Source organism: Pseudopipra pipra, chromosome 11, assembly GCF_036250125.1.
Source record: "Pseudopipra pipra isolate bDixPip1 chromosome 11, bDixPip1.hap1, whole genome shotgun sequence".
In the NCBI taxonomy this organism is placed as follows: Eukaryota; Metazoa; Chordata; class Aves; order Passeriformes; family Pipridae; genus Pseudopipra; species Pseudopipra pipra.
In genome coordinates this window covers 21,410,816-21,424,044 of record NC_087559.1, presented here as the reverse complement: position 1 = coordinate 21,424,044, position 13,229 = coordinate 21,410,816, and the positions used below count along the sequence as shown (strand labels likewise).

At 37.3% G+C, this 13,229-nt stretch overlaps 1 protein-coding gene across 18 annotated transcripts in view; it reads left to right on the top strand.

Moving 5' to 3' along the window:
- ATP2B2 (ATPase plasma membrane Ca2+ transporting 2) overlaps positions 1-13,229 on the top strand; it is a 408,955-nt gene that overhangs the window by 306,233 nt on the left and 89,493 nt on the right. For all 18 annotated transcript variants that reach the window (XM_064668162.1, XM_064668150.1, XM_064668159.1 and 15 more), the window contains 3 exons: positions 4,948-5,205; positions 6,185-6,310; positions 12,130-12,255. In XM_064668162.1, coding sequence (XP_064524232.1) covers positions 4,948-5,205; positions 6,185-6,310; positions 12,130-12,255 — 510 coding nt within the window. The remainder of the gene's footprint in view (positions 1-4,947; positions 5,206-6,184; positions 6,311-12,129; positions 12,256-13,229) is intronic.

Below are 13,229 nucleotides of genomic sequence, written 5' to 3'. Positions count from 1 at the left end.
AGCCCCTCCATGTCCTTCCTGAGCTGAGGGCCCAGAACTGGACACAGCACTCCAGGGGTGGCCTCACCAGCGCTGAGTCCAGGGGAAGAATCACTTCCTTGGACCTGTTGGCCACACTGTTCCTGATCCAGGCCAGGATCCATTGGCCTTCTTGGCCACCTGGGCACACTCTGGCTCATGTTCAGCTTCTTGTCAATCCCCACTCCCAGCTCCCTTCCTGCCTGGCTGCTCTCCAGCCACTCTGTCCCAGCCTGTAGCGCTGCAGGGGGTTGTTGTGGCCAATAATGAGTAACTGTGATGCTTTGCAGTATTTTCCCATTCTTTTTCTCCTGAATCCTCCTTACCTTTGGATTTTATCTTCCTTTCATCTCCCTTGCATAGAAAACTTTTTCAACAGCCTTTGCTGACCTATTTCTGGTCCAATTTTAAGCTTTTAAAATTCTGTTCTCCTTCCACAAGGTTCTGGTAACGTCCTTTCAGGTATTTTATGGGCACAATCACCTGAGTTTGTATTTCTGAGTGTTTTTTGAGGCTGCCCTTTCAGGTCCTCCCACTCTGTGGGGGTTCAGCTCACCTGTGTGTTCCTGCACACTTTTGGAATCAGCTGATCCATTTTATGGTTTCACCTGCTTTTCCTATGCTGAAGGAGTCCCAGCCCTTTATGTTCTTGACTTGCAGTCAGATCTTTAGCATCAGCTTCAAACCCTGTGTGCATTTCCTGTCCTGTGACAATGAGACTTTGAGGCATGACACACATGGCACTTGTTCAGAGTTATGGGAGAAAAGAGCTTCATATTCAAAACTTGTTTACTTCTCTGGAATTGGGTTTTCTGACAGATAGGACCTGTGTTAAACACAATTTAAAATGAGTATATCACAATTCACTGTCTTGGAATAAAACCCTGCCAAAACCCACATATGCAAATTAAAAATTCTTTTGTGATGCTTTCAATCTGTGCATTCCAGTAAAGTCTCAGGCATATTTTTGGATGACATTGAGAACCCTGTGCTATCAGTGAAAGCAGAACAGCAATCTTAGAACCTAACACAAATTTTTAAAGCTTATATGAGCATTCTCAATAGACATTAGATGCCTTAAACTGTATTTTGCTACTTAGGCATATTATTATGTTGTCTTTCATGTGTCTTAATTATATTTCTTATTTTCTCCTTATCCATAAAGTCAATACTGGGTCACTCTTGGTACTGCAATAAGACAGTATAAGTGGAAAATTGAGTAATATGTGTGGTTTTCCCCCTAGAATAAATACAGTTTCTTCCTGTAAATTCATGGAAGCCGTTCTAGAATTTCTAGAAAACCTTGTATGATATAATGGCAGAAGAAAAATTAAAAGCCAATTGTTTTTCTTACATATATAAGAAAATATTTGACAGACTTAGACCAATGGAGGTGCAAGTTTCCTTTTTTTTCCTCCTATTAAAAGTGAGTACTTTTAAAATAGTTTTAAAGCCAAAACATAACGTAGTTCAAGAAAATGTTTCCTGACAGATAGGTCATCTCCTGAAGGGCAGGTTGCATTTTAAAATCCTGCTTGTTGGTAAATTTATGTTCTGAAAAGAATCCATTCTGAAACTTTGCTATTGTAAGAACCAGAGGGTTATTTGCTAGAGTTTGTTCCTGTAGCAAGAACAATGTGCATTAATTTATCTGGTATTTTTATCCAATCATTTCTGTAGGACTGTAAAAAGGGAAAATTTTGGGAAAGTCTGATGATCAACTTGGTGAATCATTTGGAGAGCCTGGTTTTAGCCACAAAAAGAGCAGTTTCATTTTTGAATTATTGTTACAAATCCTAGAAATTCCAAAGTTTTGCTCAGCTGCTGCTTGAATTGGGAGGTATCTGGTCCTTTGTATTCAAATTCCTCACATAGCTGAAATTCTGCTTCCTCTAAACCCAAAATGTACTGAGAAGGAAGCGCTGGGCTCTGCTGGCTCTCACTTCTCAATTTCTTCCTCCCCTTCAAATACCTCTGCTCCACCTGAATTTATCATTGTCAGATTGAATGAACAGAAAAGAAATAAAATGCATTAAAGGTTTTGTTTTTTTCATTGGGTTATGGAGAATTTTTTTTAGGATTTTAGAAGTTATAATCATAAATTATTAATCAGCGTGGAAGCTCATCAAATTTAGGGGCTGTTTCCAACTTGATCTCAGTTCAGTTTGTTTTCTTCAGATTTTCTTCCATTCTTACAAACATTTTTCCAGCTGTAATAAAATAAACCTTTTCAGCTGAAGGGTGAATTATGTTCTTTGCTTGTGCATAATCTACGAGGTATCTACGGGTAAACACGATTCCTTTCATCTTAATGGTAACATCTTGTATTATTTGCATGCTTTGTGATGCTATTTGTGTTGACATGGAGATCAGTTCTGACAATACACAAACACAAAGTTAACTTTGTTGCTCAAATCAATGAATACTTTTCTTTTTCACTTGGTTTTGTTAAATCAGTTTTGTTTTTTTTTTTCCTGAAGGGGCTTGGAAATATTCTTTTCCAAGCCTTTCCAGGTGCAGTGTGTTAGCCCAGGGTTCAAGTGCACTGTTATTTTGCTTTTCTGACACATTTCATATGCAGGGACCAGGTCTATTGGTTCTTTGGAATAATAACAATTCCTTTCTCAAAATTAGTAGCTTTTTGCTGTAGAGATATTGCACTCAGCTAATATTACTGTAAAGTTTACACATGTCCAGAGCCATAATAGGATTCTTATAACAAAGGACAAAGCACAGCTCGTGTCTTTCAAATGGCTGATTTTTTGGGGGGGTGTGCTGATTCAGCTCAAATTAAAACTTGTGTAAATATTACATAATATAAGTTCTTGATTTTGTAGAAAATACCACAGCATAAATTATCAGCAATCCATGTGCAGAAATCAAGGCCTTTCAGTGGAAAGTCTGCTACAGAATAAAGTAAATAAACAACCCCCAGTGGAAATGCTCAACACCACCTTTATTGGCCACTCTGCATGAAACTGGTGTCAGTCACCATGGGAAACAACATCTCTTTGCACTTTACTACAAGCTGGACTAAATTTTAACCATCTGAAAAGGAAATAAAGTCAGTCTTTGACTGTGGCTGGACCAGGCCACGTTTCTTTTGTGAGAAAGAGAAGAGGAAGTATGCTCTTAAAAGGCAGAACATTTGTAATACTTAATTCTAAATCATGTTGAATGAAAAATATTGATAGTGAATTCTGATGTTATATTTGCTGAAGCAGAATTGCTTGTACTAGGAAAGCACTTAACACAAACAAGTCAAAAGTGAAACCACTGGTTCAGAAAAGGAATCTAAAATCTAACAGACCAGTGAAGATGATTAATGTTGAACAGAGCAAAGTTGATTAGTGCTTCCCAAAAGTAACATTCTGCTGAAGGAGGAAATTGCACATTTGATTTTTAAGTTGCATTTGCCACTGGTGTTAAGTAGCTTAAGGTGCTGAATTTACAAAAGGTTACTTAATTTCTTTCTTGAGTGCTATAAAAATGGTTTCTTTGGCGAGGTTCTTGTACTTCATGTGAGTCATCAGTCCAAGGGCATCCCTGCTAGTAGAGCCTCTGCTCTTGGGAGTGGGCTTTGCCTTTCACTCAGGTGAAGTCGAAATGCAAACTGCAGAGAACTTTGCCAAAAACTCCATTTATTTTCATTTTTTGCCAGGCATTTCAGTCTCCTCTTTCTTCCTCTGACTTGTGGTAATTTTGTTGTCGTTCATACCCAAGTGTAATTACTCAGCTGGTTAATGAATTATGATGCTTTTGTTACCGGGGAGTCTTTGTAACTTAAAAATAGAAATACAAATTGCTTGTTAATTCCCTCTAGTGACAGGTGACAAATACACTGAAATTAAACCTTAGTCATGGGTGGAAGCGACACGGTTGCTAAGGTACTAAACTCCCTGGTACTTAGGGAAAAGGAAGGGCAAATGTCCACCTTCCTGAAAAATGAGAAGATTTCTCCCTTGGTCCCTCAGGGTGGGAGTCTCTGCTGTTCAGGCTGAGATCTCCTCTCTCCATCAGTTGGGGTATCTCTGCATTGAGTGATTTTAATCCAATATTTCTTTTATGCCTTCTGTCATTAAGAAAGAGAGCTATGTCAGCTTTATTTTGTGGATGCTATTTAGACAGTCTATTTAAATTTTAATTGCATATCGGGAATAAATAAATGTGTATAAAGTAATTCAGAATTAACAGTTTAGAATACATAGAGTGTATTTTTTAATACTGTTTTACTTGTGACAGAAATAATGTACTTGCAGTTCTATAAGTATGTCACTATTTCTCTGGAATATCTGGAATCTTCTTCTGTAAGCAAGATTGATGAATTTATATTAGGCCATTATTTTTACCCAGTATTCCCTAATATACTGAAATACTTACATATACTAATACTAATATATAATACTAATATACTTAGTTCATCTCAGTGTTTTTTTAACAAGTGTTCCTTACAACTGTGTTTAGTTGAGAACATTTAGAAACTGCTCTGAAAATTATTTGTTGAATCCCTTTTAATTTAATTAGGGCGAGGAGGGGTTAATGTTAATTTAATGCCATTGCTTTGCATTGATTAATGTCTTTCATTGTATAATCCTTCTTGCTCCTTTCAGTACGTCATCCTTATTTCTGCAGATGCTTCATGGCTCACGTGGAGCCATCAACCCTTCTATCAGACAGCAGAATTGGTGATTTCTTTTTCCATTGGTTTAGTTTGGGTTGTTCAGCAGAAAAGTTAAAAGAGCTAAAATGTCTGTTGATTTTCCTTTTTTCCACAGACATCTCTATTTGTACTTTCTCTCCACCCTGCCATATTTCATTAGTACCTGGAAAAAGGAGTTCCATTCCTTAACCTTGTTGTCGTTTCCCAGCGAGTTTTCCTCGAGACGAACCCGCCCTTCCCTGAACTGATCCTCAGCCTTGTCTTTGCAGGGTGTGGCACTGCAACAGGAGGAGCTGAAGATGAAGGTGAGGCTGAAGCTGGCTGGATTGAAGGTGCTGCCATCCTACTCTCCGTTATCTGTGTTGTCCTTGTCACTGCCTTCAACGACTGGAGCAAGGAGAAGCAGTTCCGTGGGCTCCAAAGTCGGATTGAGCAGGAACAGAAGTTTACTGTTGTCCGAGGTGGACAGGTTATCCAAATCCCAGTGGCAGAGATAGTAGTTGGGGACATTGCACAGGTGAAATATGGTAAGTTCTATCAACTGGCTGTCTGCCTTTATGGGCTTTATATCTTCTCCTTTCCCTTTCCAGCAGGACAGACACACTTCACGGGAAGTGATTTAAAATGCAGGGTTATGGGATGTCGACATTTGCATGGCAAGGTAACATTTGGCTGTTAGGGTGAAAGGAGAACCTAATCTACCTGCTGTAAAATTGGAGTAGGAAACCAATTTTGTTGTTGTAATCTTCACTTTTTACTGGCCAGGACAAGAACTGGTCATACAAAGGTGGTTCTCTTTCATGAAGGATTTTACACTGTCTGAAATTTTTGGGTTTTATTCAGTTAGGAATAAGAGGAAGTTTTTTGAAACGCTCTGTAAAAAGGGAATTGAGCCTCTGTGCTCACCTCACTTAATAAGCTGCTCCAGATCCAGATGGATCCTGTAAGTTCCCCCAGATCAGATGCCTGATAATTACATGTCATAGGGAGTGCCCTGTGCTCCAGGGAAGTGGAAGACTCTTGCAGGAACTCTGTGTACTCTGTGTTTGTGTGACATGGTATTTTCCAGCAAAATGCCAGTTCTGTCAGCCATCAAGTTTCTCCTTGACTTATTTAAGGGCTTCCTGAGAGGGGAAAGGGAAAGGGCAGCTTGACTGTTTATTAGCCACTGTTAATTCCTATGAAGTCTGACAGAGAAACCTTGTCATGAAGAGCACTGCTCCTGCCAAACCTCAGTGGTTAGGATGTTCATCCTAGGCTAAATATGTGGCATCCTGATTCTCAGATAGAACTAAGCAAAAAAATACTTGAAATACAAACGTTCTTCCCTGCAGCATTGCAGTACTATGGCTAATATGGACAGAAACAGTAGCAATTCCTTCACTTTTGCTTTAATTTTAATTCAGTTGTTGTTAATCGCGCTTTCATAATTAAAATACTTATGTAATTATAAAAACAATCTTACTAATGCACAGTGGTTTTCCATTACCATGCTCTTACCCAAAGGTGATCTCCTACCTGCTGATGGGATATTTATTCAAGGAAATGATCTTAAAATCGATGAAAGCTCCTTGACTGGAGAGTCAGACCAGGTCCGCAAATCTGTTGACAAAGACCCAATGCTGCTGTCAGGTAAATCACTGCTGAGTTATCTTGTGTGCTCTGCTTTGTCCATGTTTTGTTTTGTCTTCATTTCCCATGCCACGAGGTTTCGGTAACCCAGACACAACGGATGTTTTGATCACAGACTCGTCTGTTTGTCATTTAAATGATGTTGTTGTTTCTCGATGGAGTGCAATTATTTCTGATCACGGTACTTGTAAAGGCAGAGAGTAACGAAACTTTTTTCAGAGGAAAAGGAAAGTATCAAGTAGGGAAATAAAAAGTGTTTTAATTCATTGTACATTAGTTTTAATTTAACCACTGAATTTCAAAGCCTTTAAACACTTCTTGTGTATAGTAGGTAAAATAGAAAAAGATACAATGCTTTTGGAAGCAACTGGATATACTAAACCATTTTGAGCTTCACTCCTGTGATAAATTCTAGTTATTTTTTAATGTTTGTATTTTGAAATATAATTCTATACAGTAAATCAGTTAAACAATGTAATTTTTTAGTACTAATAGGTCATTTTTCAGTGAACTCCAGCTGGGAGGTGATCACAAAATAACAGCCTGCAGATATGTAACAATCATCAATGTGTTATAAACTGAAAAAGTCCTTTTCAAATACTCCAGTTTCTTTGCTATAAGGAGAGAAATTTGTTATTATGTGTTTAATGCAGTTAAATTTTTTACACTTTATTTTTCTTATGGGATTATGGAGGAGGTGAAGAATTAATGTGATGTTTTACTTAACACTGCACACACTTTTATTCCATACTTACCCTAATAAATTTTGACTCCTGTCATGTTAGAAGATCCCTGGACTCTTATTTGCTTAGGAACAGAATTGATGATTTGAGATTCTGTCATGGAAGAAATTGCCTTCTTCCATAGACACAGTGCAGGATTTAATCCCAGTGCTGATGCACTGGATATTGTTACTCATCCAAAACCTTGGAAACCACCATGTCTTTTAGGGTGGGTTTGACCTGGTTTAAAAATTGATTTCCCATGTAATGCTGATCTAGACCTGTATTTTTATAAAACTTGTTTAAAGAAAAATCCCCAAACCAACCCCCTGCAAAAGCATCAAAGACACCTTATATTTTCCTCTTATCTTTGCACCTGAAGACATCAATAAGTTGTCTGTGGGCAGACTTTTGGAATTAAGACAAATATTGTCAGGATGTTACTTGGCCATTTTTCTCCCTATAATCGTGTGCTGGAAATGAAAACAGTTGAGGTTTGACAGGAAACACTTGAATTACAGCCACAGTTTGTTTTGTGAGTCTAAATTTAGTGGAAGACAAGCACCCAGAATTGGGAAGTATTATTTTCACCATTGGCACCTGAAAGAGTGTTTTTAATACTCAATCAGCTTCAATGACATAATTAAACTAAATGAGTTTCTGTGCTTAATGTCCTGTTTAATCATTCAGATAGTTGTTTGCTGTACTTGGGAAGCAATTCTAAGAGTCCAAGTGCTGCCTAAACCAGATGGTTCGTTTCCATCTGCCTGTGGCACTGGGGCACCACCCAGGAGGGCAGAAACGCCAATAAAGGCCCTGATGTACCTGGAACCAAAAGAAGCAGCTTCTCTTCTATAGTTCCACTGCACTTCTGGCTGGAATATCTCCCTTCTTTTAGTTCATTAGCAGGGATTTGCATGCAGGGTGCAGCACAAGCCACAACATCTTTAGCTTAAACGAGACTATGGTAACGTTCCTTCTCCACGGTGAGTGTGGACATGTATCAACCAAGAGGTGAAGGCAGCTTGGGAACCAAACTGCTGCTCATCTTGAGCCTGATGTGGCCTTTAAATTTGGTACAGTTCAAAACTTGCAGAAATCCATGAGTCCTAAACAAGTTTTCAGTGGGAGTCTCAGTATTGCACCCACTGCAGTATTCTGGGGTACCACTTATTCTATTAATTAACATTAAAAATACCTTAGGAGGCTTACTTCTTACACCTTTTTCTCCCAGTTATTTAGATTAATTTGATGAAGGTATGAAGGAGGTGGATAAAGGAGCTCACCTAGTGTAGTTCTACTCAACTGAGGCTGGCAGAACATTACTTCACCCTGACTGAACTTTTAGCACTGTCTGGTTCCATCAACGTGCAACAGGGATTTGAAAGAAAGGAAACAGAGCTTAATCAAGAACAAATAAACCAAAGATATCTCTTGGTCGTGGTGTTTGTTAGGTCTTGGAAATAAAAAGGAAGCTTAATTAAGGAATTGGGCCAGATACTGCCTGGAACAAAATAGTTCTGATTCAGTCTTAATTCCCTACCAGAAAACCCAGAAAATATTCCGAGCAGAATTTCAGAACCTAACTTAAAAAGTTCTGAATTATTTGGATGTATTAAATTATTTGTAGATGAGAATTATTTTTTTTTCTGGAAAAGTCCTTTTTTCGCAGAGGATATTGTGATGGTTGGTTCACTTTATTATTAACTTCAGTTGCCACTTACTAATTGCAGTGACTGAACCAGTTGTTTAGATGCCCATAGAGAATTTTTGTTCCCCAAAAGTTTGCTGGAAGTAGCAAAACTGTATCAAACTCACAAACTGGCATGTTCTGCTTTGCTTTTCTTGGTTTTTTTCAGCCCTCTTTCCAATCTATTACACCAGTGCTATTATTAGATTTGGGAATTTCTGAGTCTTACGTTTAGTTGGATTTTTGTCTGAAAAATATTTGCTGCAATAGGTTCCTGATCCATCTGATCTGTTTCTCTCCTCCCTGGCTAAACTAGTCATCTTTTTCCATCTTGGAATGTTCACCACTTACCAACTTTGAATTAAGTACTCTGCCTGTTAAAGAATGTATTTTACTACCATGGAGTCTTGAGAGGGAAAGAAGTCAGTAGAATAGGTCAACAAGAAGTTGAAATACAAGCTTATTGTACAGACAAGTGAAAAACATGCAGCCATTCCAGAGTTCCATTTGTATAACAATAGCTGATTGAAGTCACCCGGCCTAATTGTGCATCCAAATTAATGTCATTATAATGCCATTTAAGTGGTGAAATTGCCAGTCAGGGGGAAGGAGGTTCAGCTCTTTGCTTCAGCTCAGGTGGTGGAGAATTTTTCAATAGTACTCGTGGAACATAATCTGGTGATAAATTAATACCTGCTCTAAAACAAGCTTCTCTGTGCACCTCAACACTTTTGCAAACCTGAACATTAAGAAAAGGTTCAGGAAGGCATTTCTGTGAAGGCATTTTTGCCTTTTCCAGGTGTGCATAGGTGGTGCACATTTGAAATGTGGGTGCGTGTTTTCCTAATAAAGCTGGTTTTATGGCATATGTTATATGCTGAGATAACAAAGAATATGGTTCCAAAATGGGAAATAAAAGACAGAAATACACCATTATATTAAAAAAGGTAAAGACTCGGGTTTTTTTTAGGGGTGACACAAGGTAAACCCAGCAACTGAATTATATCAGAGGATATCCATCTGGGGGGTGTGTGACATTTTTGGAGGATATTTCTGCCCACCCTTTCAGTCCAATACAGAAGAATATTCCTTAGAACAAAACAGAGCAATACAACCAGCAAGCTCTTAATTAAAATGTATTTTAAATAGTGACACATCCTAAAGGAGGTTCCTCTGAATTTCTGAGTGAGGTTTCAGAGATTTTCTGTTTCGACTGAACCGGTACCACCAAGGCTGGGCTGGATTTTAAACATCTTTTCTGTTCCTTTAGGCTTGAATCGAGCTTGGTTTATGTTTTTTTTTTGTGTGGCAGTGCTAATTTGTATGTTTATTATGTTTTGCTGAAAACAAAAGACTTCTTAAGGAATCAAATTTTCTCTCAGAAAGTCATGGGAACAGTTCTCAATGCAGTGAAGAGATCTGATGCTTTTGTTGTTGTTGTTGTTGTTTTGTTTAAATACATCTGGCTATTAGTGCATTTCTGTTTTTATTTGGCTTATTACTGCTGAAATTTTCTTAGTGTTCTGATGAGATATTTGTGCTCTCAAATTAGGCTCAGTGTTGACAGATGTTCTCTCTAATCTGTGTTTCTGTTTTCCTTTTAAGAACATGGGAGATTTTGATTATTTAGAGAAAGATATTTTGATTATAAATAGGTAGTTGCATTGCTTACTATGTTCTAGCACAGCAACTTATTGACCACTACTAAAAAAATGGAATTTTAAAAAAAAAAAAGTGTTGCAAGTGTGTGTGTGTATACATATGTAAAAGATTGATCTGTTTAAGGACACATCCATATATCCTTCCCTTTTTCAGCTTTTGAGATAAATCAATAAATTTGTACAGATGAGAATGAACACAATATTTTTTTTAAAAAAAGGGAGAGAAAAAAGGCCTTTCTATGGCTTTAGTAGATCTGAATGCCTGAAGGGATTCTAAATGAGAAATTAATTGTATTCTTTTGAGTGAGGTGAGGATCTAAGGAGCAATAAGTTGTACCCAGCAAGCAGTACTTGATTTTCTTCTCAAGGCTTACAGTTTGTGTGTTACACTCTATTTTTTTAGTTTCTTCAAATACAGGAAAGAATATTTAAAAAAATGCCCAAGCCCAGTAATTATTGCTTTTTCTCTGTGCTCTCACAAATGCCTTGCACTGAACAGACATAACATTATTTTCTACTAATAAAGAATAAAATATAAAGTCTATTTCAATTAATAGCTTCACCTATCAGAAGTTTCTGGTCATTATATAAATTTTTTTCACCTGTTTCATAGGAGCACTACAGATCAGCTTTATATCTTTTAAAATCCACTGCCTGCTAAGGACACGTCCCTTCAAATATTCGAATATTACTTCAATAATGACTTTTCTGACACTTTTTGATGCCATCCTTGGTGTATTTGTACCTGTGACACAGTGACAGGGTTTTTTTACCGAGCTTTTAGTAACTGGCCTTAAATACATGTAATAACAACAGGTTGTTCCATTTCACAATTTATTTATTTTTTTTTTCAGAAATAGCCAGTGTTCAATTGCATTGACTGACCTTCTGCAAATCTCTGTTATAAAATTTTTCCAAAGTGTAAATCAAAATTTTTTGGATCAGAAATTTCTGTTTTGGTGTGTTTCCACAACCCAGAGCTAAAGGTTTTTAAGAGGTTTTCATTATCTCAGCTGCATCTAACATTTGAGTCAATATACCAATAAAAGCTATAAATAATTTATATAAAATAAAGCAAAAAATATTACTCATAAGGAATTTACTTAACATTACATAGTTAAACAGAAAAACTCAATGTCCCTGTCAATTTGATTTAGACCAATAGAAATCTCTCATACTGAATTTGTTTTCAATATTCTCCTTGCTATTTGGGAATCTCCCGATTTAATTCAATATCTCCTTAAATATTTTTTGCTGTGTTGATTTCTCAAGTTTAAGGCCGTAAAATTGTCTTCAGAACTATTTTTTCCTGTGCCTGAAAGTCAACCATAACTGAGAAAGACGAGAGAAATTGCACATATTTTTGTTTTGTTCATGTAATTGTGCAGGCACTGTAATCTTGACTGGAGTCCCTGAGGGACGTTTGCAGAACTCTGGAAAAAGATTTCCAAAGTTAACAAGAATTAGCTGTGTGAAGCTAAACTATTATGTTCCAGGAGGCAAACTTGATTACTGACATTTCTTTTAAAAAGGGAATCTGATGTGCTTGGTTCATGGATGTGAGGCCTAAAGCTCACTAATTCTTGCTTGAGAGTAATATACAACAGAGATTGTTTCAGTTATGTAGTTATAATTCCCTCAGGATAGATTTTTGAAGTGTAACAAATAGCTCTTGGTACTATAATAGATGTCTTGCCTAATTTTATTTTCTTGAAGTTGTATGTAACTTATAACGTATGTTTTCAGGTACCCATGTCATGGAAGGTTCTGGAAGAATGCTGGTAACTGCTGTGGGGGTGAATTCTCAAACTGGCATCATCTTCACTCTGCTGGGTGCTGGAGGGGAAGAGGAGGAAAAGAAAGACAAGAAAGGTAAATTCCACGACACATAAGGATGCTCCTAAGAAAGCTCCTGGCCTTTGTGCAGCCAGAGCTCTCCTCCATTCTTGACAAATAATTATGATTTTTAAAACTTCCTTTCTTTTCTTTTTTTCTTTTTGGACACGTTTTTACCATCACATGTCACACAGAAAAACGGCAGAAGCTGTTAACCAATAAATACATTGGATAACAAGATGTTTTTCCAGTGTGAAATTGCCAACTCCCAGGACATAATTAAATCCAGGGGGATCCATGGGCATGCTCCCTTTGCTTCTCTACATGAATCCATGCTCACCTGCAGTTTGCTAGGGTTTGGCTCTTGTGCATTTATATCTATGTAACTTTTATTTTTCAGGAAAAAAGAACAAGCCCTCTTGGCCAAGGAAATAGCTGCTTAGAGCTTCAAAAATAAAATAAAGATATGTGGTTTTTTGCTAGCCCAGCTGTTTAATGTCAGTGACTGACTTTAGAGGCATTTTAATTTCTTAAGGTGTAAAGATCAAGCTAAGAATAGTAAAAGACCAGAATGTAGCAGTAAATGTTAGCAGACAGTTTAGCTTTCATCAGTTAATGAAATCAAGGAGCCTCTTTAGACTTTTCACCTTATTATAGTGTGATGTCATAATCTACTGCTAATTTATGGGTTGCACACTAAACAGAAAATGGTTTAATGTCTGTCCTTTCCAGTTTTTGTTCACAGTCGTGTAAATTGTTCTGCTTTCAGAATTTCATTCCAAGTCTGTCCTGAGAATATTTACCTTTCAGACAGAATTAAGGGCCAATGAATATGGGGGTTTTAGATATTTCTGCTTTTCCTAGTGGGTCTCCCTATGAATAAAAAGAAACAGTCATAGCTTTCCTGAACATTCTACTTGGTATAGTAGAATAGGATATATAGATAGGAAAGTAGATAGGAATATAGATAGGAAAGCCAAATTCATATGGTTTTCATGGCCTATAGCTTC